The 18,806-nt window shown below is 37.5% G+C and overlaps 1 protein-coding gene across 1 annotated transcript in view; it reads left to right on the plus strand.

Annotated features, from left to right (window-relative positions):
• The window catches only part of LOC140152528 (arginine-hydroxylase NDUFAF5, mitochondrial-like), a 421,297-nt gene that overhangs the window by 11,283 nt on the left and 391,208 nt on the right, over positions 1-18,806 (plus strand). Inside the window, exon 5 of the mRNA XM_072174884.1 lies at positions 3,191-3,238. Within this exon, the coding sequence (XP_072030985.1) occupies positions 3,191-3,238 (48 nt within the window). The remainder of the gene's footprint in view (positions 1-3,190; positions 3,239-18,806) is intronic.

Consider the following 18,806-nt stretch of genomic DNA (forward strand, 5'->3'; position numbering starts at 1 on the left):
CTGACCATGATGGGACAAAGAATAGGCCGGATAAGTGACAAATCTGGATATGTGAATTAGGTGTAATTCTGCATTGAATGTTTGAAATGCTAAAGTTGGGACAACACAAGATTATTTAACATTGGATAATAACACTGAAATATGGATTTTGAATGCTGTGTGCAACATTTGTCATTCTAAATGCATCAGAGTATGAAATTAAGGTGTCAAAGCTTTATAAACATGTTTCCTATGAAAATCACATGCCTGGCTAACAGAGGGATCATAAAACAGGTCCGGATATAGGCGGTTAAACAGTACAAGAATTCTATGTAAAGTTGAACCACCCATATCTGGACCTGTTTTATGAGAATCTCGCTGTAGAACTGGTGTGCGTTTCAAGTTAAGGTCCTCTCACGTTCAGGAAAATACCATGCATACACACACACACCCCACCCATGCCACACACAGATAAACACTGTGTTAACACTAACACTAATGGTATGATGGTAAGCAGCATGTAGGCCCTAAGATTGATAAAGGTTCTTTTTCAGATCCAATAAAATGATACTACTCACTCAGAAATATTTCAATTCCTATCAGGAATCTTGTTCACTCTGGTACTGGTGTTTCTAGATGTTTTTAGCACCGGCAACACTTCTGTCTGGTTTTGATGACGTCCACCAAACTTTCTTGTTGCCGAGTATTTATGACCTGGTCATAAATTTTGTCCAGTCGGTAGGCCCCCTCGTCTTTATTCATAGTGTCTTTTCCTCTACTCCTGATCCAGATTGCTTCCTTTAGCCAGCGTGTAGTTTTGTCAGATTCTTGATCAATAACCTGAGCCTCCTCCCACCCAATTACGTGGTTTTGGTTGGCAACATGTTCGGCAATGGCAGATTTGTGAAATTCTGAAGCGGATGCTTTTCGTTGTGACCGGGTGAAGCTTTTGGCGCTTACTTTTTCGCTTTCTGACTTGTGTTCTGTTAATCTTGTCTCAAACAAGCGGCCTGTTTCCCCGATGTAAGTTTTGGGGCAGTTCTGACAAGGTATCTCGTAGATCACTTCTGCTGATTGTAATGGGTCGCGCTTGTCTTTCGGGTGAACTAACATGTTACGTATAGTGCCAGAGGAGGCTTAAAGGCATTCCTACAATGCACTATGATTGGGAAATTTGATCAATATAACCTAATTTTAAAGGCAAAGTCCCCATTGCCACACACACAAAATGGTCATTTTAAAACTGCAGCCAACGAGCTAATAGTTGAGACTTAGGACTGATATTTGATTTTCTTACAGGAAACATTCATATTGTCCCACTGCATTAATTTTATTCCTAAGTCTCGATGTTATGAATGTTAAATAATAGGATGAAAACACCAGATATTTGCACACAATTCCAATGCAAGGCATGATCAACTGTACCATATGTGTACAAAAGCCAGACATACAAGGTCAGAAACCCCATTGGGTTGTGGGAATGTCTTTAAACATCCTCTGGTATAGTGCGGTGGGGTTTCATACTGGTGGAAAAGCCATGTTTTTTAAAAACTCTGGAAACCCTCTCGGAGAGTCCCTCCACGTATGGAACGACCACAAGACCTTTACTCCTCTCCTTGCTGTCTTTGGGGGGCTTTTTCTTGGGTTTAGGATGCTCGTTGTCCGCTTTAACTTTGTTAATGGACCACTCAGGGTAACCGCATCTAGCGAGGGCTTGTTTTATGTGCGACTCCTCATTTTTCCGGTCTTCCGTCTCAGTCACAATGGTGTCCTTTCTATCAAGCAGAGTTCTTACAACGCCTAGCTTCTGATGTAGTGGGTGGTGAGAATTGAATTGCAAGTAATAATCGGTATGAGTTGGTTTGCGATAAATACAAAGTTTCGTGGTACCGTCAGGCTTCTTGATGATTAACGTGTCTAAGAAAGGCAAGCTACTGTTGGACTCTTCCTCATAAGTAAACATAATGCTACCCGTCGGGTCAACTTGGTTGAGATGTTGCGTCAAGTTCTCTGCCTCGCCACATTTAATGACCTCTCGCACATCGTCGACATATCTCTTCCAAAGGGACGGTTTCCAGTTGAGCGGGGCTGTGGTAATCGCTTCTTCCTCAAGCCACTCCATGAAAAGGTCTACTGCTATCGGACTGAGTGGACTACCCATCGCCATGCCTTTCTTCTGTTTGTAGATTATTCCTTTCGACGTGAAGTACGTTGTGGTCAAAATGAAGTTCACCAACTCCATGAGATCATTGACGGTAAGCAATGTCCTTTGGCCGAGGTTAGGATCTTGTTCTAGCTTGCGGCAGATGATATCTAACATCAACTCAATGGGGGTATTGGTGAATAACGACACCACGTCGTGTGAAATGAGGCACTCATCCTCTCTGATGGTTATTTCACCTAAGTCCTCAGCCAACTGTTAGAGTTGAGCATGTGGTGGCTGGTTGTACCAACAATTGGACTTAAGATGTCAGCCAGCGAGCGGGATACATTATATCCAATGGAGCCTGTGTAATCTACTATGGGACGGAGAGGCGTGTCCTTCTTATGGATTTTTGGACTACCATAGATGCGGGGGACAATTTCAGCCGTGGGATACAAGAACTTTTTATCCTCAGGTCTTATTTTGCCTTCTTTTTCAAGTCTACCGAGCATATTCACCAATTGCTTTTTGTACTTTGGCGTGGGGTCTTTATCGAGTTTGACATAAGTGCTGGTATCATTTAGCATGTCAGATAATGGCTCATACTCATCGGTATCCATGATAACAGTAGCACGGCCTTAGTCTGCACCCTATGACTGATTTTTCTTTCTGAAGTTGCTTTATGGCGAGTCTTTCCTCTTTTGGGATATTAGATTTGGTGACGTCATCAAAACCAGACAGAAGTGTTGCCGGTGCTAAAAACATCTAGAAACACCAGTACCAGAGTAAACAAGATTCCTGATAGGAATTGAAATATTTCTGAGTGAGTAGTATCATTTTATTGGATCTGAAAAAGAACCTTTATCAATCTTATGAACTATGAACGATCCTGATGAATCTGTTTCAAGAGCATGTAGGCCCATTTTTCCCAAACCACCTAAGGACGATAACAGTTCATCAATCCCAATTGACGTTTCTGATAAAATATTCTTTTATGTGTTATTTACATAATTTTTGGTCCATTTACAGGATATTTGATAATGTATTTGTTGTTGTTTTTATGTACAGGAAATGGTTGGTAAACTATACCTTTGTGATATGGCTGAAAAGATGCTGGTAAGTCTTATTGAAGAAAAAGGAAACAAATATTTTGCAATTTCTGTCAAATTATTGTATCTTTTCCATGGCTCTGCACTAGCCACAATTTGAGTTATTTGCCAAACTAATCATTACAACAACAACTACACTACACTACAAGATTCTTATTGCGGCCTACACAGGTACACCATTGCCAAGGTACCTGACAGGTACACACAAAGCACCTACATAGTATCAATGTTATTACTGCATAGGACCCACTAGCAGTGGTACTGAACTGGTACTACATCAGTATTCCCCTGGTACTGCACAGTACCAGCCAAGTACCTTGCGACTGTACTGTGTACCTGTGCAAACGGCCCAATAGGAACCTTGTAGTGGAAATGGCTTTAATACATGTATAGTGCAAAAACCTCATTACACTGTCCAACTTTAAATTGCAACTTTATGCTATCACAGAAACAAAAAACAAAATATTCTAAAATACCACAAGCAGCAGAAGCATGAAATGAAAGCTACAATGAATAGGCAGCATTAAAGAGATGGCCTTTCACAGTCACCATACTTTAATTTGTTCCATCTCAAAGACCCATGAAGTTACAGGCAGGCCAGGAGAATCATAATGTTGGTTACAACTCCCAATGTCACAGTGTCTCTGACAGGGAATTCATCCTCATTGCCAGCAATCTATATCATTGTATCTTCTATGGAGATACTCCAGGGCTCCACACCTGTACATCCTATGACATAGCAACAACAAATTGTTACTTGCCTCCTAAGATCAGTTAGATCATAATGGGTAATGAATAGGCAATAATTAAGACTGTGGTATCCTTTACACCTTAAGTAATGTTTCCAAGGCAGTAAAAATGTACATAATTAGAGAGTTTTTTAGAGAGAGCGATTTTTACATAAACACAAAACTTGACCTACAACAGCACGTTATACGCTAAATAGAATGAAGCAAAGTCCTACATGTCATTAAATCCATTTGTTTTGTTTTAAAAAAAGAGATTACGATATAAGTCTGCCTCATTGCAATGGCATAATGAAGTCTGAAATGCAGTTCATGCTACCACAAGCAATACTAGGCCTATATTCCAAACAACTATATGCTTATATAAATTGCTAATCATATCCATAAAAATCCTGGAAAGTCAAGGAATGGGGTTTGTCTTTTTCAGGGCTTGGAAGTCAAGGAATTCCATTAAAGGTCAGGGAAAGCCTGGAAATTTTTTAATACCCTACATGTATGGTATTTTTTTCTGTTATTAAAATGTTTGTAAAAGTGCTTAAAAATAATAAAATTGTGTTTTAAACTTTCCTACTTTATTTTTGTAAAATGAAATTAGGTTCAGTCAGATGCACAAAATTCTCACATAATTGACTGTTGCAACCTCTGTTCAGCACCTCATTTCAGTGACATAAAAATATTGTCCTCTATAATGTGATGCGATCAAGCAAAATCAGTCGGAACTTGGAAATATTAAAATTTCAGTTTCTTATAGGATAGTAAAAAGCATTTACAAGCTACATTTTGCAGAAAATCCCATTAAGAATGAACAAACAGTTTCAATGATATGAGCAATTAAAGAGTTTCCAAAACAAAAGGAAATATTTCCTTTGTTTGGCTATATCTCAAAATCAATATTTCCGAGTTCCGACTGATTTTGCTTGATCGCATCACATATTATATGTATACTCATTAACCAATCACCGACTGGCTTACAATGATGTTTGACATATTATTGCGTTCAACACCATGACACATGGAACAGTCAATTCGCATTTGACATTTGTCATTTTGGTGTGTGATTGAAACTCATGATGAATCTCAGATTTTACTGAATTTTAGACAAAAAGATTTGCTTCAAAATCCCAGGAAACTGCCATTTCGATGATTTATGTTTGGAGCATGCAGTGTATGGTGAATGGATTCTTAAAGTTAGTGGAAAACCTGGGTAGACAAGATGCAAATTTTGCATGTCAACTTTCAATCTTAGCAACATGGGTGAAGCACTAAATTCATATTCTATTCTCAGCTCTCTTTATTACTTCATTTGAATTGTGACGCAGATGCAGGTGATGACAAAGACCTTGCAGCCAGTTCCGATCAGGGTAATGCCTGAGTGTTTGTACACCTTACTGTGGCCCTTGGGCATCATGGGAAAGCATTGTTCCAAAATTGAATGTGATATTAGAATACAAAGAAAATTGTTCTGTGGAGCAATATAAGAGCGGGCAGTGTTATTATCTAATAGACCAAGCAAATGTGCTTGAATCTATGTTCACAACACAGTTCAAAGCTGTGCTGCATACAAATAGAATAAAATAACACAAAGTGAATCAGATGTTGGAATGGGTGAATGCTGTAGCCGTACAGCATTTGCCATAAATCTCTGTAATGGGTAAGGCATACTGTAAAATGAATGCAATTTAAAGCAATAATGTGCGATTTTAATAATAATAGATTCTTATTTATTTTCCACAAAATGTTAGTTTTCACTGATCACATTATGTCGAGCCAACAAATGAGGTAAAAAAATGAAATTTGTTATTTTCTTCCATTACCTATAACTATTGTCAATGCGTGTATTAGCTCACTTGAGCTTCACACAACTGGGACGTATAAATAAGACGTATGATGAATAGCGGTATACACACTTTATGTTACTGATTCAGTGACGCATGTATGAGACGTGTCAGCCATCACTCTTAAATGTATTGCGGGAAAATGTTCTGCTAACCACATTTAATGCATAGAATTTGTCACACTATACTGCATTCCAGACACCGTAAGGACACATTATTGCAGAATAGTGTACCCTCATGTGACACAAAATAACAGACTGTGAGAGTAATAGAATATTCAATGAAAAATAAGTTACATATGTTAATGTTACATAAGACAGCTTAAAATACATGTCCCCACTCCAAGAATGAGAATGTTATGTAAAATTGATCAAAAACACACATCTTTTCAGTAGATTTGTTAAACATGTCAGCTGTAAAAACAACTGATGCATTAAAGTAAAGATAAGCTTACAATTAATGAGCGAGACCTACATGGATCATCAAAGTGTGTTACCTTAATGTTATCATTTTATGCCTGTACCGGTAATAAAGTCACCTATCATATGGATGAAAAGAGATGCATTTACACATTGATAGCTGCTGTGTGGAATCTCTGATTTTCGTATGTTGGCACATATTCAATATGAGGCGCAAATGTGATGCAATTTAGCCTATAAAATGTCATTAAACTAAGGTCTGATATCCCAAGGCACATGCAGCTTTGTTTAATTTGATAAACTGTTTTCCCCATCCCTGATCACCTCAAGGATATATTTTGTGATTATACCATTAACCTCAAGAACACAGGTCTATAAACAATATGTGTCAATTATTGTTCAATTTGAGCTTTATTTTAAAAGCTAAGAATACCAGATGTACACTATTTTGCTTCCCATGCATGTCTTGATGTAATACGGCAGATTTTCCTTAGCATCAGTGCCATAGCCAAGGGAGAGGGATGATTTCTAGATTTTCCCTGCAATGTGTGAACATTTCCTGTCCCATAGAAGCCAATGGTTTTAAAGTAAAATATGGGGTGTGACTTTTCAACATTGACTCCTGGGACTTCCGGTAGTTTTCTGTCCCATAGAAACCAATGGTTTTCGATTATTTTAGCCGCAATTAGGACCGACAATTTTTGGCAACATTGAGTATAGCTGCCCCCTCATGGGACATCTTACTTCCCTAGTGCTTCCCCTGTGCTGTGGGTTCCTGGCCGCTGGTGCCTTGCTATTTTAGATTTGTAGGCCTTTTTGTCTATTTTTGTGATATTTTCCCCCTTGAAATTCACTTTCCCCTCCCTCTGCTTAGCACATATGCTTAGCATTTTGTATGGACTATTGTTATGAAGTCCATAGTCTCTTTTAAATTCCTTCATGGCAAATTGAGAATTCAAATAGAATTAAAGTAGCTAGGTAAAAGGAAATGAACCATTAGTTAGTATAAACATTGTCATCCAAAAACCAAGGTATAGGAAAAACATGAGGCATGAAACAAAATGTGTTTGTTCCTGAGGGAGCTATCTTATTTCTACACAAACTTCACCTTTGCTATCCTTGGATGAGATGCCCTATTAACCATATTTTATTGCCCTAAAGACATATCAGTCAACAGTCAGACAGCCCCTAGAATTTCTTGGAAAACTGATAATAATCCAAGAGATATTTGACACTGTGTTAAATGAGTGTGTGCAAACTTTTTTTCTGTGGCATCTTATTACATTTTAATGTAGACATTATCCTTTTTCAATTGTGATGCGATGCTCTCGTAACCATATAATCGCCGTATGGGCAATCATGCAACAGACAGATAGCCCCTAGAATTTCCTGGAAACCTGATAATAATCCAATAGATTTTTGACAGTTTCAAATGATTGTGTGTAAACAGTGAGTAGCTGGTAAACAGAGGAAGGTGTATCAGTATATCATGAAAGAGCAAGAAAATTGTACATTGTAATTGCCATAGCTGCTATTTAAATGTCATTTAACATGTCAAAGATTTGTTCATAATGTTGTCTTGTACTTAACATTTTATCACTAAAACTATCCGATGTCAAGTTTAGAGCTATAAGCTCAGGCAGTTTGAATATTAGAAGCATAAAGTGTGAATCACAATGGCCTATTGAATAGACAGTATGGGTGGTACAACACCATTGGGGATGAGGCTACCACAATATTGTTCATACTATACTATCTAAACTAAGCAAATGCATCTCAGGGAAGATGAGAAAAACTTTCAGATGCCTAACTCGTAATTTTGATGGGGTAAAGTAGGGGGTGAGGTCCCAGGTTATAACAGCATGTTGCTGATTCTAGACCTTAAAATTTTGAAATAAATAATAAATATATTGTTGGGTCACCCATAATTTAAGATGGTTTGTATAAGGACATTGGTTCAGTTATCTCTGTACCACCAATGAATGAGATTATTGTGAGTTGGGAGTATTATAGTCAAATGCAGCAAACCTTTGACGAGCGCGACTACCGTGATGTTGCAAATTCAGAGCTAACAACGCGTACGGCGCACAGTCAGTCAGAATTAATAGGTAAATTTTCACGGGAAAATTTTCTGGACACGTGACACCCATGGGCGCAGACATATTAGCATTATGGAATGTGACCCGAGCACAGCGGTGTTCTTCCTATGTATTTGAATAGGAAGAATTCTTCCTTTGAGGCAAAATAAGTTACTTATGTCGCAAGTTAATAATGTTATGGTAAGAGTTTCCGTAGATAAATATTTTTTCCGTAGATAGATATTTTTGAAATTATGTTTTGATGATATTGTGAAAAAATTAAGACAACATAATATTCAATAAATTTGCAATGCGCAAATTTCTATCAAAATTGCGGTCAAAAATACTATTCTAATTCAAAATTACTAAGACTTGAATAGCGAGGTCACCGCCGGGGGTCAGAGATCAGGCTTGAGGTTACACCCACATTGATACGCATTGGTCACGTGTCCAGAAAATTTTCCCGTGAAAATTTACCTATTAATGTTGACTGACAGTTCATTCATAAATTTCCACTCGGCAACAACAGATCGCCTCAGCAGCCAATCAGAGACAAGTCGCGTAACGCAGTAAATACGCTGATGTATCCTTACAATACGCTACCGTCAAAGGTTTACTGCATTTTAGTATATCTGCCAGTCTAATCAAATTGAATCAGAATCCACGGTTCTCAGTACAATATGACCCATTCATCACCTCTGAATTTGTTGATTTATTTCAATTTACTAGTCTAAATTAAATGTGTCAATATTAATTAGGTGCCTAATAGATCAAATGAAATTCAAACACACATTCAAAATATTATTCTTACATGTAGCCATTTTCTCACCAAATTCATTTGTGTACACATTTATTACACTGTTAATGCACAGCCAAACTCTTCCTTTGGCATTCCCCTTTCAGTTACTCATTTTATACCCATAGGAACATGACTGAATGCTAGTAGACAATGCTATTCTCATTAGTCAGAAAATTTGTGAAATTAATGTTGGTATGATATCAATAGATTATAGTGCATTATGTTGTTTGTAACATATTTTGCAATATTTGATAGCATGTCCATGCTATCTGCAGGTATGCATGCTGTCTTCAGTAGATAGCAAATGTAGGTTATCTTCAGTAGAAATAGCACATGCAATATATCTGTAGTAGATAGCACATGCATGCTATTTTCAGTAGATATCCATGCATGATATATTCAGTAGATAGGAAATAGGCTTAATGCTATCTTCAGTAGAAAGCAAAATCCTGCTTTATTCAGTAGATAACACAATTCATGCTATCTTCATAGATAGCAAATACGTGGTATCTTCAGGAGGTAGCAAATGCCTGTTATCTTTAGTAGATAATAAAGTGCATGCTTTATTCAGTAGATAGCACAATGCATGCTATTTTCAGTAGATAGCATAATGCATACTATCTTCAGTACAGTTTTTGCTATCCTCAATAGAAAGAACATCCTCCAGGTAACGTTTGCCATTAGAACCTTTATTTCCTATTATACTCCATTACTGGTGCTGTATTCCTTTATTGCTATGCTGTTGAAATTTACTTACAATTTGCAGTTTTAGTTTTTAAATTTACATTCAGAGGACAAAGCCCCCGTTGACACTGCCACCATATCCAAAATCAAGTTCCCAGTGGAGCTTGAACTTGGATACATTGAACCTCAGATTGAGTTTATAGCACAACAGACATTATGTACTTGGTTTTTATTCTAGCATTATACAAACTCTCCCAATGGAATGAGTCAGCAGTTTAATGGCAAATGTATTTCCAACCTAACCTACTATTGTTTCTCTCTCCTCATTTTTGTCCTTTTCCACCAAATTGTGTAACTTTTCAATCAATTACATCTAATTAGGAGTCAGTGGCCTGTGAGACTTGTGGAGCAAATGGAGTGTAGCAATCCTTCAGCGGGCCAGTGAGTGTTAATGGCACTTGATATATACGCATAACTAGTGCCATGTTGATTGTTTCCTTAGAATATTTGGCTTGTTTTCTAAGTTACTTGAGGTGGTGTACGTGCTTCATAGCACAGTACTGATGCAACAGATCCCCTTGAGCCTGTGTAATTAATACCCAGTCATCACCATCGTACAGAACCAGTTCTATGTATGAGGACATGGTTCTTCTTGGGTTATTTTGAGAAAATCCAAGGAGTAACAAACTGTACTGTTTATGAGTTCAGAATATCAGAAGCACAATGCACCTGGTCTATATTGTAAAAGGCGTTTTATAAATCGCATTGTTTATGTTTATATAAACATTTTGCAACTAGCTATGTGCTATGATTTGAGAGGAGGTTAGATAACTAAAAAATGTATGTGTGCTGGGGGGTGTAAATAAGAGAAAGAAGAATATACAGTTGTATCAAGAAGTGGTGTGAGTTTAAGGTGGTACTACACCCCTTGATAAATTTGTGACCTTATGCATTTTTCTCAAAAAATAATAACACACTGGTAACAAAGGTTATGTATATTATAGGGGCAAGGAATCCAGTTACTACACTGGAATTTCAGTGACTCAAGACAAGCGGTATGTTATTTATGATAAGAAAAGAGGTACCACTAGAATGTACCTCATTTCTTTAAATATAATATAATGAACCACTTGCCTTGAATCACTGAAATTTCAGTAAAGCAATTGGATTTCTTGCCCCTATAATATACATAACTATTGTTACCAGTGTGTAGTTATTTTGTGAGAAAAATGCTAAATTAGTGACAAAATTTATCAGGGGGTATAGTACCACCTTAAAGAAGGGCATGTAAAAAAGCATAATTGCATTAGATCTGCAGCCTTTCACAGAATGTCTACAATTGTGGTGGACCAGAACACTGCATGAATATTTCAACAAGTGAAAATTCTGGACCTTTTATGACAAGAGCAACAGGAGGTGTGGGAGAGGATGTTGGATTGGAGGTTAGGGGCATGAAGCATCAAATAACCAGAATTGTTTTACCAATGAGGTAATTTGGAGTACAGATTGCCAGATGTGACCCTGAGCCTTTAACTTTTCAATTTCAAATTTAAATCAAGCTCATTGTTTTAAATGCTCTGTGTTTTCTATTTGCAGTACATGAGTAGTCCAAATCAAGCCTACTTGTGCAAAGTGGCAGCCATTGAAGTGGCTACACATAAATGTTACATAGTATTTATAGCAGCAGCCACATGTGCGTATGCAGTTTCTATACAATTGAGAATTGTCTCATTTAGACCTAGCTGTGCATCTTTGCTTTCGTAAGAGTCATGTTATGGGCGGTAAATGTTTTCAAGAAGTAGAGCTCTTATGTGACCTTGTTTTATTGCTGACTGATTGCTGAAGAGGTACACACTAAAGTGGCAAGTTTTTCATTTAACAGAAAATGGGGGACAAAAGTTAAGACCATTTCCACCAAAAATATTGACTATTTTGAATGCACATTCACCAAAAGGCCCAAAGTAATCCCTTTCTTTACTGATATTTTCTTCAATTAATTTATTTACTTGCTTTTTAGGCCCATATTATTCTTAAAATCCATTAAAATCAACTGTTTTTGCTCTTCGATATGCAGAAACATCTTAGAATGGTCCATATAGAAAATGGAAAAGAAAATGGAGTTTGCCCTTTTAGAAAATAAAAAACTTGCCACTCTAGTATGCACAATAAATGAGCTAAAAAGCAATCAACTCGTCTTTGTCCAATTGCAGAAAATTATAGACCTAATTTGTCGAATACCTAACAGATCTATATGGCACATATCATTCAATATCTAGTCACAGAATACACTACTGATGCCAAAAGCAGAAGTATCATTATGATCAATAAGGATATTTAAGTGAGTGTTGAGCCAATTTGTAAACATTGGTAATGGGGAGCTTCCCTGATGGAAATTACCCACAAAGTAGGTTTTATCGCCAGTTGATCCAAGAGTCTTAGAAATAAGTAGACTCATTAGATGAGATTGTGGATGAATATAAATTGATATCATTGCAGAGGTAGGCCAGAGCAGCATGGTTGACACAATGTTATATTTCAAAAGTTTTAGGGGCCTGAGCTTTCGATCCTAGCAGGATCTTTATCAAAAGGTAGATAAAGATCCTACTAGGATCGAAAGCCCAGGCCCCTAAAACTTTTGAAATTTTACTTAAAGAGGAAGCCCTCCCAGAGCAGTTCTTCTGAGGTGATCCGAACCTGCCTGGTTATCACATTAATCAGTAAGGTTATTTCTCATTTTGACTGGTGCTTATTGATGTTTTATTGTTAGTACATCAATTAACACCTGCAGGGCCGTAGCAAGCGGGGCGGCCGGGGATGCCATGGCCGCCCCACTTTTTGAGAAATTTGTTTATTTTCTTTTATATCTCTATTTCAATTTAGGCGTATATTTGTAATTTGGCCGCCCCACATTTGTGATGGCCGCCCCACATTTTTCAACCTTGCTACGGCCCTGAACACCTGTCAAATTTAGAGATAACCTTATCAATGATAAATTTGATTACCAGGCAGGTTTGGTTCACCCCAGAAGAACTGCTCTGGCGGGGCTTCCTCTTAAACAGGCTATTTTTGTGGATAAGCAGTTTACAACAGCTCACTTTTTAACGTTACAATGTTATATTATAACAATCATTGAGAAATGTAGGCCTATATGTTGTCTACCCAATAACCAGTATCATCTGTTGAGATATGGTGAGATGTACTCACATCAATTTACACCAAAGATTAGGTGGATGACTTCATTTTGACTATGTTCCTGCTTTATGGGTCCAAGACACCTGTTAAAAGAGAATTACTAAAATCATGACAAGACATGGTAAGTGAACATGTAATGTGCTGATGAAGTATTGAATTCATGTCCTTAATTAAAGTAAGAATCAGCTGGCTAACTGAGAATCATCAACTTTTTGAGAAAAATTCCAGGAAGTGTTTTCTATATGTTTTGCAATTGGCACAAGTCTGTGTGAGAAACCAGATTCAATACAGATCAATATAAATGCACAATAAGAATTAAACTTGAGTTGAAAAAAACCCTGGAATAAACTTTCATCAGATCTAAGCAAATGGTTATACATGTCAAAGAGAGACCAACCTGTGGATTGACAGTCTGCCACCCTCAGAAAAATATTCCGAGATCAAGTTGGTGATGGAAACGATGATTGCAAACCCCTTGGGCATTACTATGGCTACATTTCTTACAGTGCCCCTGATTGGTCAATTAAATTATATAATCATCTGAGTATCAAATCAAAGTGAAGCTTTTAGATCTCTTCAAAATTCTGATCTTAATCCCTTCAGCCCAACTGACTATTCTTACCATATATCTGATAGGCTCTCTTTGTAACCAATTATAGTTCTTAGAGGCTGATAATTTGGTTGGTAATACACATGGCGTTAATGTTACATTTACCTTTCTATATACCCTCCAGTCCAGACAAAAATGGGAACAACTAGATTTTTGCTTCTTTGAAATGATCAGGCTGGTTGCACGCTTATGACGTCAAAGCTGGTACCAAGATAAATTCACTGTGTCTGTACTGCTCATATCAAGGCAATGCTGCCCTCTGTTGTCAGCAATTATTTTGGTAAAGAGTCAGCCAATGTAAAACTCTACTTTTCTATGCATCTGGGATGGCCAATCAATGCACCAGCACTGTTCTTCCTTGGTTCTAAGGTGGCACAAAAGCCATGCATATAATGCACATTTAAAACATCAAATAAAACATTATATATCAATACTTTGGACATATATCAAAAAGCATCAAAATGCAATACAAATCAGGAAAATTATACAAAATGGAAAGACTATTATATACAAATACTGTCAATGATAAAATCACCGATCAGAATGTGTTTCATATTGTAGCAAATTGTGATTTGATCAATTTGTTATCCTTTCATAATATTAAAATTGACAATGAAATCTTATACTAATGACATTTCATTTTCAAGGTGTATTTCAGTCAAAGGCATTGTTCTTATCCACACTTGTGCATCTTATCTTATCATTCAGTAGACATGAATAACAATATTTCATTGGTTAATAGCCAAATAATATAATTCAATATAAAGCTGTATTAATCAGCTCTTAATCAGCACTGGCAGTCAGGGGTCTGCATACTACTCGCAAGTATATGTAACCATGGTGATTATGTGTCTGGTAGAGATGGCGATTCTGGCGCTACCTTTACGTCCATCAATGGCAGCACCGTATTACATGGCCATTTGATGGGAAAGAAATGCTCATCTAGTTTTACGGAACTCTTACAATATGGTTTTAAATGGTCTAGATTTATAATGCAAGTGTAGCAAGTTTTGCACAATTTGAATGTTTCATACTGTTTTACTAAACATTTTTCGGCCTTTTATTAGAAGGTGCCCCATAAATGTGTGGCAAAAACTTTTGACCTTCCAAAATTACTATCCCACCCTTCTTTTCCAACAATTCTTGCCCCTTCAATTCTTACCCTACCCAGGGCTCATAATTATTGCACAGTTCCTAATGTTATTTTTTGCAAACAAAGTCTTCATGGGCTGCATTGGATGTTACTACCACATGCTAGCTACCCCTGATATACTGTTTGTTTTAGTGGACAAAGTTACCCTCCACATATAGGCCTAGCTACCAATTTTACAATAAGAATGTTAATTTTCACACTTCTGCTTGAATTTTGACAAGATTGTTAGGCAACATAGCCAAATTATTTTGATCGTGGGATTTGATTTTGGGATCGTGTCATTTCCACCCTATGTGCAATTATTGTGCATTATATTTCTTGGGAGGGGAAACATATCCAGAACTATTGTTTTGATATATCATTGGCTTAACTCCAAAATCGCAAAACCTATGGAAATATTAATGCGATTATTGGCTTCCTTGACTAAATTCCCATGAAGTAAATGTAATTAAGATTGCAATTTTTTTGTGAAATTGCTAAAAGAATATTGCTGCTGCCATCCCAATTGCCTTACAAACAAGTCAAATTGATTGCTAAATATAAAATAGGCCCTAAATGTTAAATAAAATAAATGTTGGTATTTATACAGCACCTTTCACATTTGCACATGTACCAAAGCGCTTTACATTTATTCCGCTGTCGTTAGAATATGTCAGCTGCCATACAATGCCCAAGGCATGCTCATACCTTTGGGCAGCACTCAATGGACAATATTCATAACAGCTCCCCATTTTACCCCTTGGTAGAGAGAAGCAAGTAAAGTAAACCACCTTGCCCAAGAGCACAACACAATGGCACCACTGGCGCTCGAACTCGCAATCCAGCGATTACAAGGCAGAGACCGTACCGCTACTCCAATGTGCTCCTCAATAAAGATTGACCAAGCATTGGTGGTTGATCAAAATATGACACCTGAAACTGGTTCCAGGGCCTTAGAGTTTTATGTGCAGTAGAATGTAATAATAGAAGCAGGCCATACAATTGAAATATTAATATTATATTATATTATCATGTTATCATGAAGTCTTCCTGGGAGTCTTCCCAATAAGATCAAATAGACAGCTATTTAAAACTCACAACATGCAAAGACAAACACAAGTTGGCTAGCTTCTCATTACCATTATGTGATGTACTCAATGGAATTTGTTAATTAGTTGGTATTGGTATGTGTCTGTTTCATGTCTTATAGGAGGTTTGACAATGACATGTGTGTATGTTAATTGGTTCTGGAGATAGATGGCACACTGTACTGACCCATGGCAAATAGTCTGGCGGATTCCATTCAAAATGTTGCCCTGTAAATGTGATCACAATTGTAACACTTTGGGTTGGAAAACTGTTCATTCTTTCTTATTAAATATATTCAGTTTCCTCTTGTAGGAGCAATTGTTCCCTATTGTGTTTACATGTTCTTGTGCAGGATGCGTAGCCCCATTACCTACTTTAATTGAACTAGTTTTTTTTTAAATAATTGTGCAAATATGCAGTCATTAATGAGAGAGTTTCATATTTTGTTGAAAAAGTAAAATGGAAAGAAGTGAATGGTCTATGAACATGATTTGAAGGATAAGAAATCCTCATTTCAAAAAAAAAATTTAAAGAAAAAGAAAGTGTGCTTTAAAATCAACCATAATTTTGTGAGTTTTGCGTTTACTTCAAGATTCAACAATATTGAAATCTTTAGGGAAAAGAATGCGGCTATACATTATATAATACTTGGGTCGGTAAAGTACAAAGACATAGTTGTGGATTGCCTACAGAGAAATAAGAACATGGGACATCCATTACATATTGATAATATATGGGACGACATCTTTGTCAGCTTTTATAGTTGAGTGAGACAAAGAAACAATAAGAAATAACAGATAAACAACAACTACTTTCCTATTATTTGCATCAATATCTGAAGGAAAGATAATCTACTAACTCATGCATGAATGTGCCGATTTCTGGGTGCAATAATAAATTGTATTAATAAAAAGAAGATGACAAACATTGCCAAAGGCCATCAGAATGCAGCAGTTTGTATCATCTCAGAGATTCCAATTGACATTTAATCCCATAATGTTTCTTTCATTTTCATCCTGGAATGTAGCGTATGATTTATTAGCTTCAATTTAGTTGCTTTTCCTCACCATCTGTACCGCTGAAATGCTTTTTAGCTGCTTAAGATTATTTGACCCATGCCCTCTGGTTAATTTAGAGTTTGTCCAAAATAAAAATGTATTGTGAGGTTGATATTTCAAGAAATAAAATATAAGTAAATAGATCTCATTGCAAAATATAAGAAGTTGGCATTTATTATCATTTCAACTTAAAAGTTGGTGGAACAAGATTTGGTTTTGATGTCATCATTTCAGCATGTTTCAAATCCTAAACTTGCTTCAACTTATTTTTGGATAACACATCAAATCAGTTAGCATTGTAATCAGATCACATAGAATATCAAGATCTTCTGCTTCTGCTCTTATACTGGCTGGACTCGGTTAGAGTATGATGCCAGGCTTGTGCGGGGGGTGTGAGGATTACTGACTTAGTTGCTGCTTAAAAGTGTTCAATGATGTTGCGTTTACAACAGTGTTGTCAAGGGCATTCCACTCAACCACAGTTCTGGGGGAAAATGAGTATTTGTGGATGTCCAGGCGAGCACTGAGGGTGATGTAGCTTTTTTTGTTGCTATGACGAGAGCGTCGGGTTGCTGGTTTTAGGTAACGATCACTGGGGATGTCGATCATGTTGTTGTGGATCTTGTACATGAGGGTGAGTCTTGCATGGCGTCTTCTTTCTTCTAGCGTATGCCATCCAAGATCATTCAGAAGATGAGTGACTGTGCCTGTGGTGCGCTCGTAATTGCCTTTGATGAATCTGGCAGCCCCCCTCTGGATTTTTTCAAGACCACGTATGTTTCCCTTCTGGTGTGGATCCCATGCCACTGAAGCATACTCGGCATGAGGTCGGACTAGGCTTATGTAGGCTGTCTCCTTTAGCTTCTCTGGACACGCGTAAAGGTTGCGTCGTACCACTCCGAGCATACGGCTGGCTTTGGAAGTAGCGTGGCCTACATGGGTGCTCCAACCAAGATCATCTTGAAGGTGAACTCCCAGGTATGGATGGGATTTTACCACAGCCAACTTCTGGTTGCACAACATGTAATCATGATGGTGAGGATTACGGGCGAGAGACATGTGCATAACATAGCATTTGGTGGGATTAAACTGCATCTGCCATTCCCTCTGCCACTCAGTTAGCTTGTCCAGGTCATCTTGAAGGGCTCTGGAGTCAGATGGTGATGAAACACTTCTGTATAGTAAGCAATCGTCAGCAAATAGACGCGTTGTTGATGTCAGTTGGTCTGGCAGGTCGTTAATATACAGAAGGAATAACATGGGTCCAAGAACTGTCCCCTGCGGGACACCAGAGTTGACAGCAGTTGTTGGTGAAGACTGGCCTTCAAGTACGACTCTCTGAGATCGTCCCATCAAAAATGAAGAAATCCAGGTGACGAGTTGATCGCTGATACCATAGTGCTTTAACTTGTTGATAAGACGGTGGTGTGGAACGGTGTCAAACGCTTTGGTGAAATCTAGTATTATGACATCTATGCTCTTTTTCAGGTCAACTGCTTTGGTTAGGTCGTGGAGTGTGATGACAAGTTGGGTGTCGCAGTAGAAATTCATCACATTTCAGTGTGTTCAGTGTATGGGATTTTTGCGAGAAGCATGGATAAACTGTGCAAATGACCAGCAGTGTCAATCTGTCATGAAATGGTGTGCGAGGCAGTTGGCCTAAATTGCCAAAAAGTGACTGAAAGAATCAAAAGTGGCTCATGTATGGGTGTGATCCCCCATCCCCAGGATTGACACCCATGCAAGCAATGCAATCTAATGAAGGCAAATAACACAAAGATATGATACAAAAGTACATGCATACATTTATATCCATGAAGCAAATGAGACTGTTTAATTGAGAAACCATGGTTAACACATGGAATCATGGATGTAGACAGCCTCATTGCTCAGAGTAGGTGACATTATAAATTTTCTCAAAAAGGTGTTTTGT

This window comes from Amphiura filiformis, chromosome 5 (assembly GCF_039555335.1).
Source record: "Amphiura filiformis chromosome 5, Afil_fr2py, whole genome shotgun sequence".
Classification (NCBI taxonomy): domain Eukaryota; kingdom Metazoa; phylum Echinodermata; class Ophiuroidea; order Amphilepidida; family Amphiuridae; genus Amphiura; species Amphiura filiformis.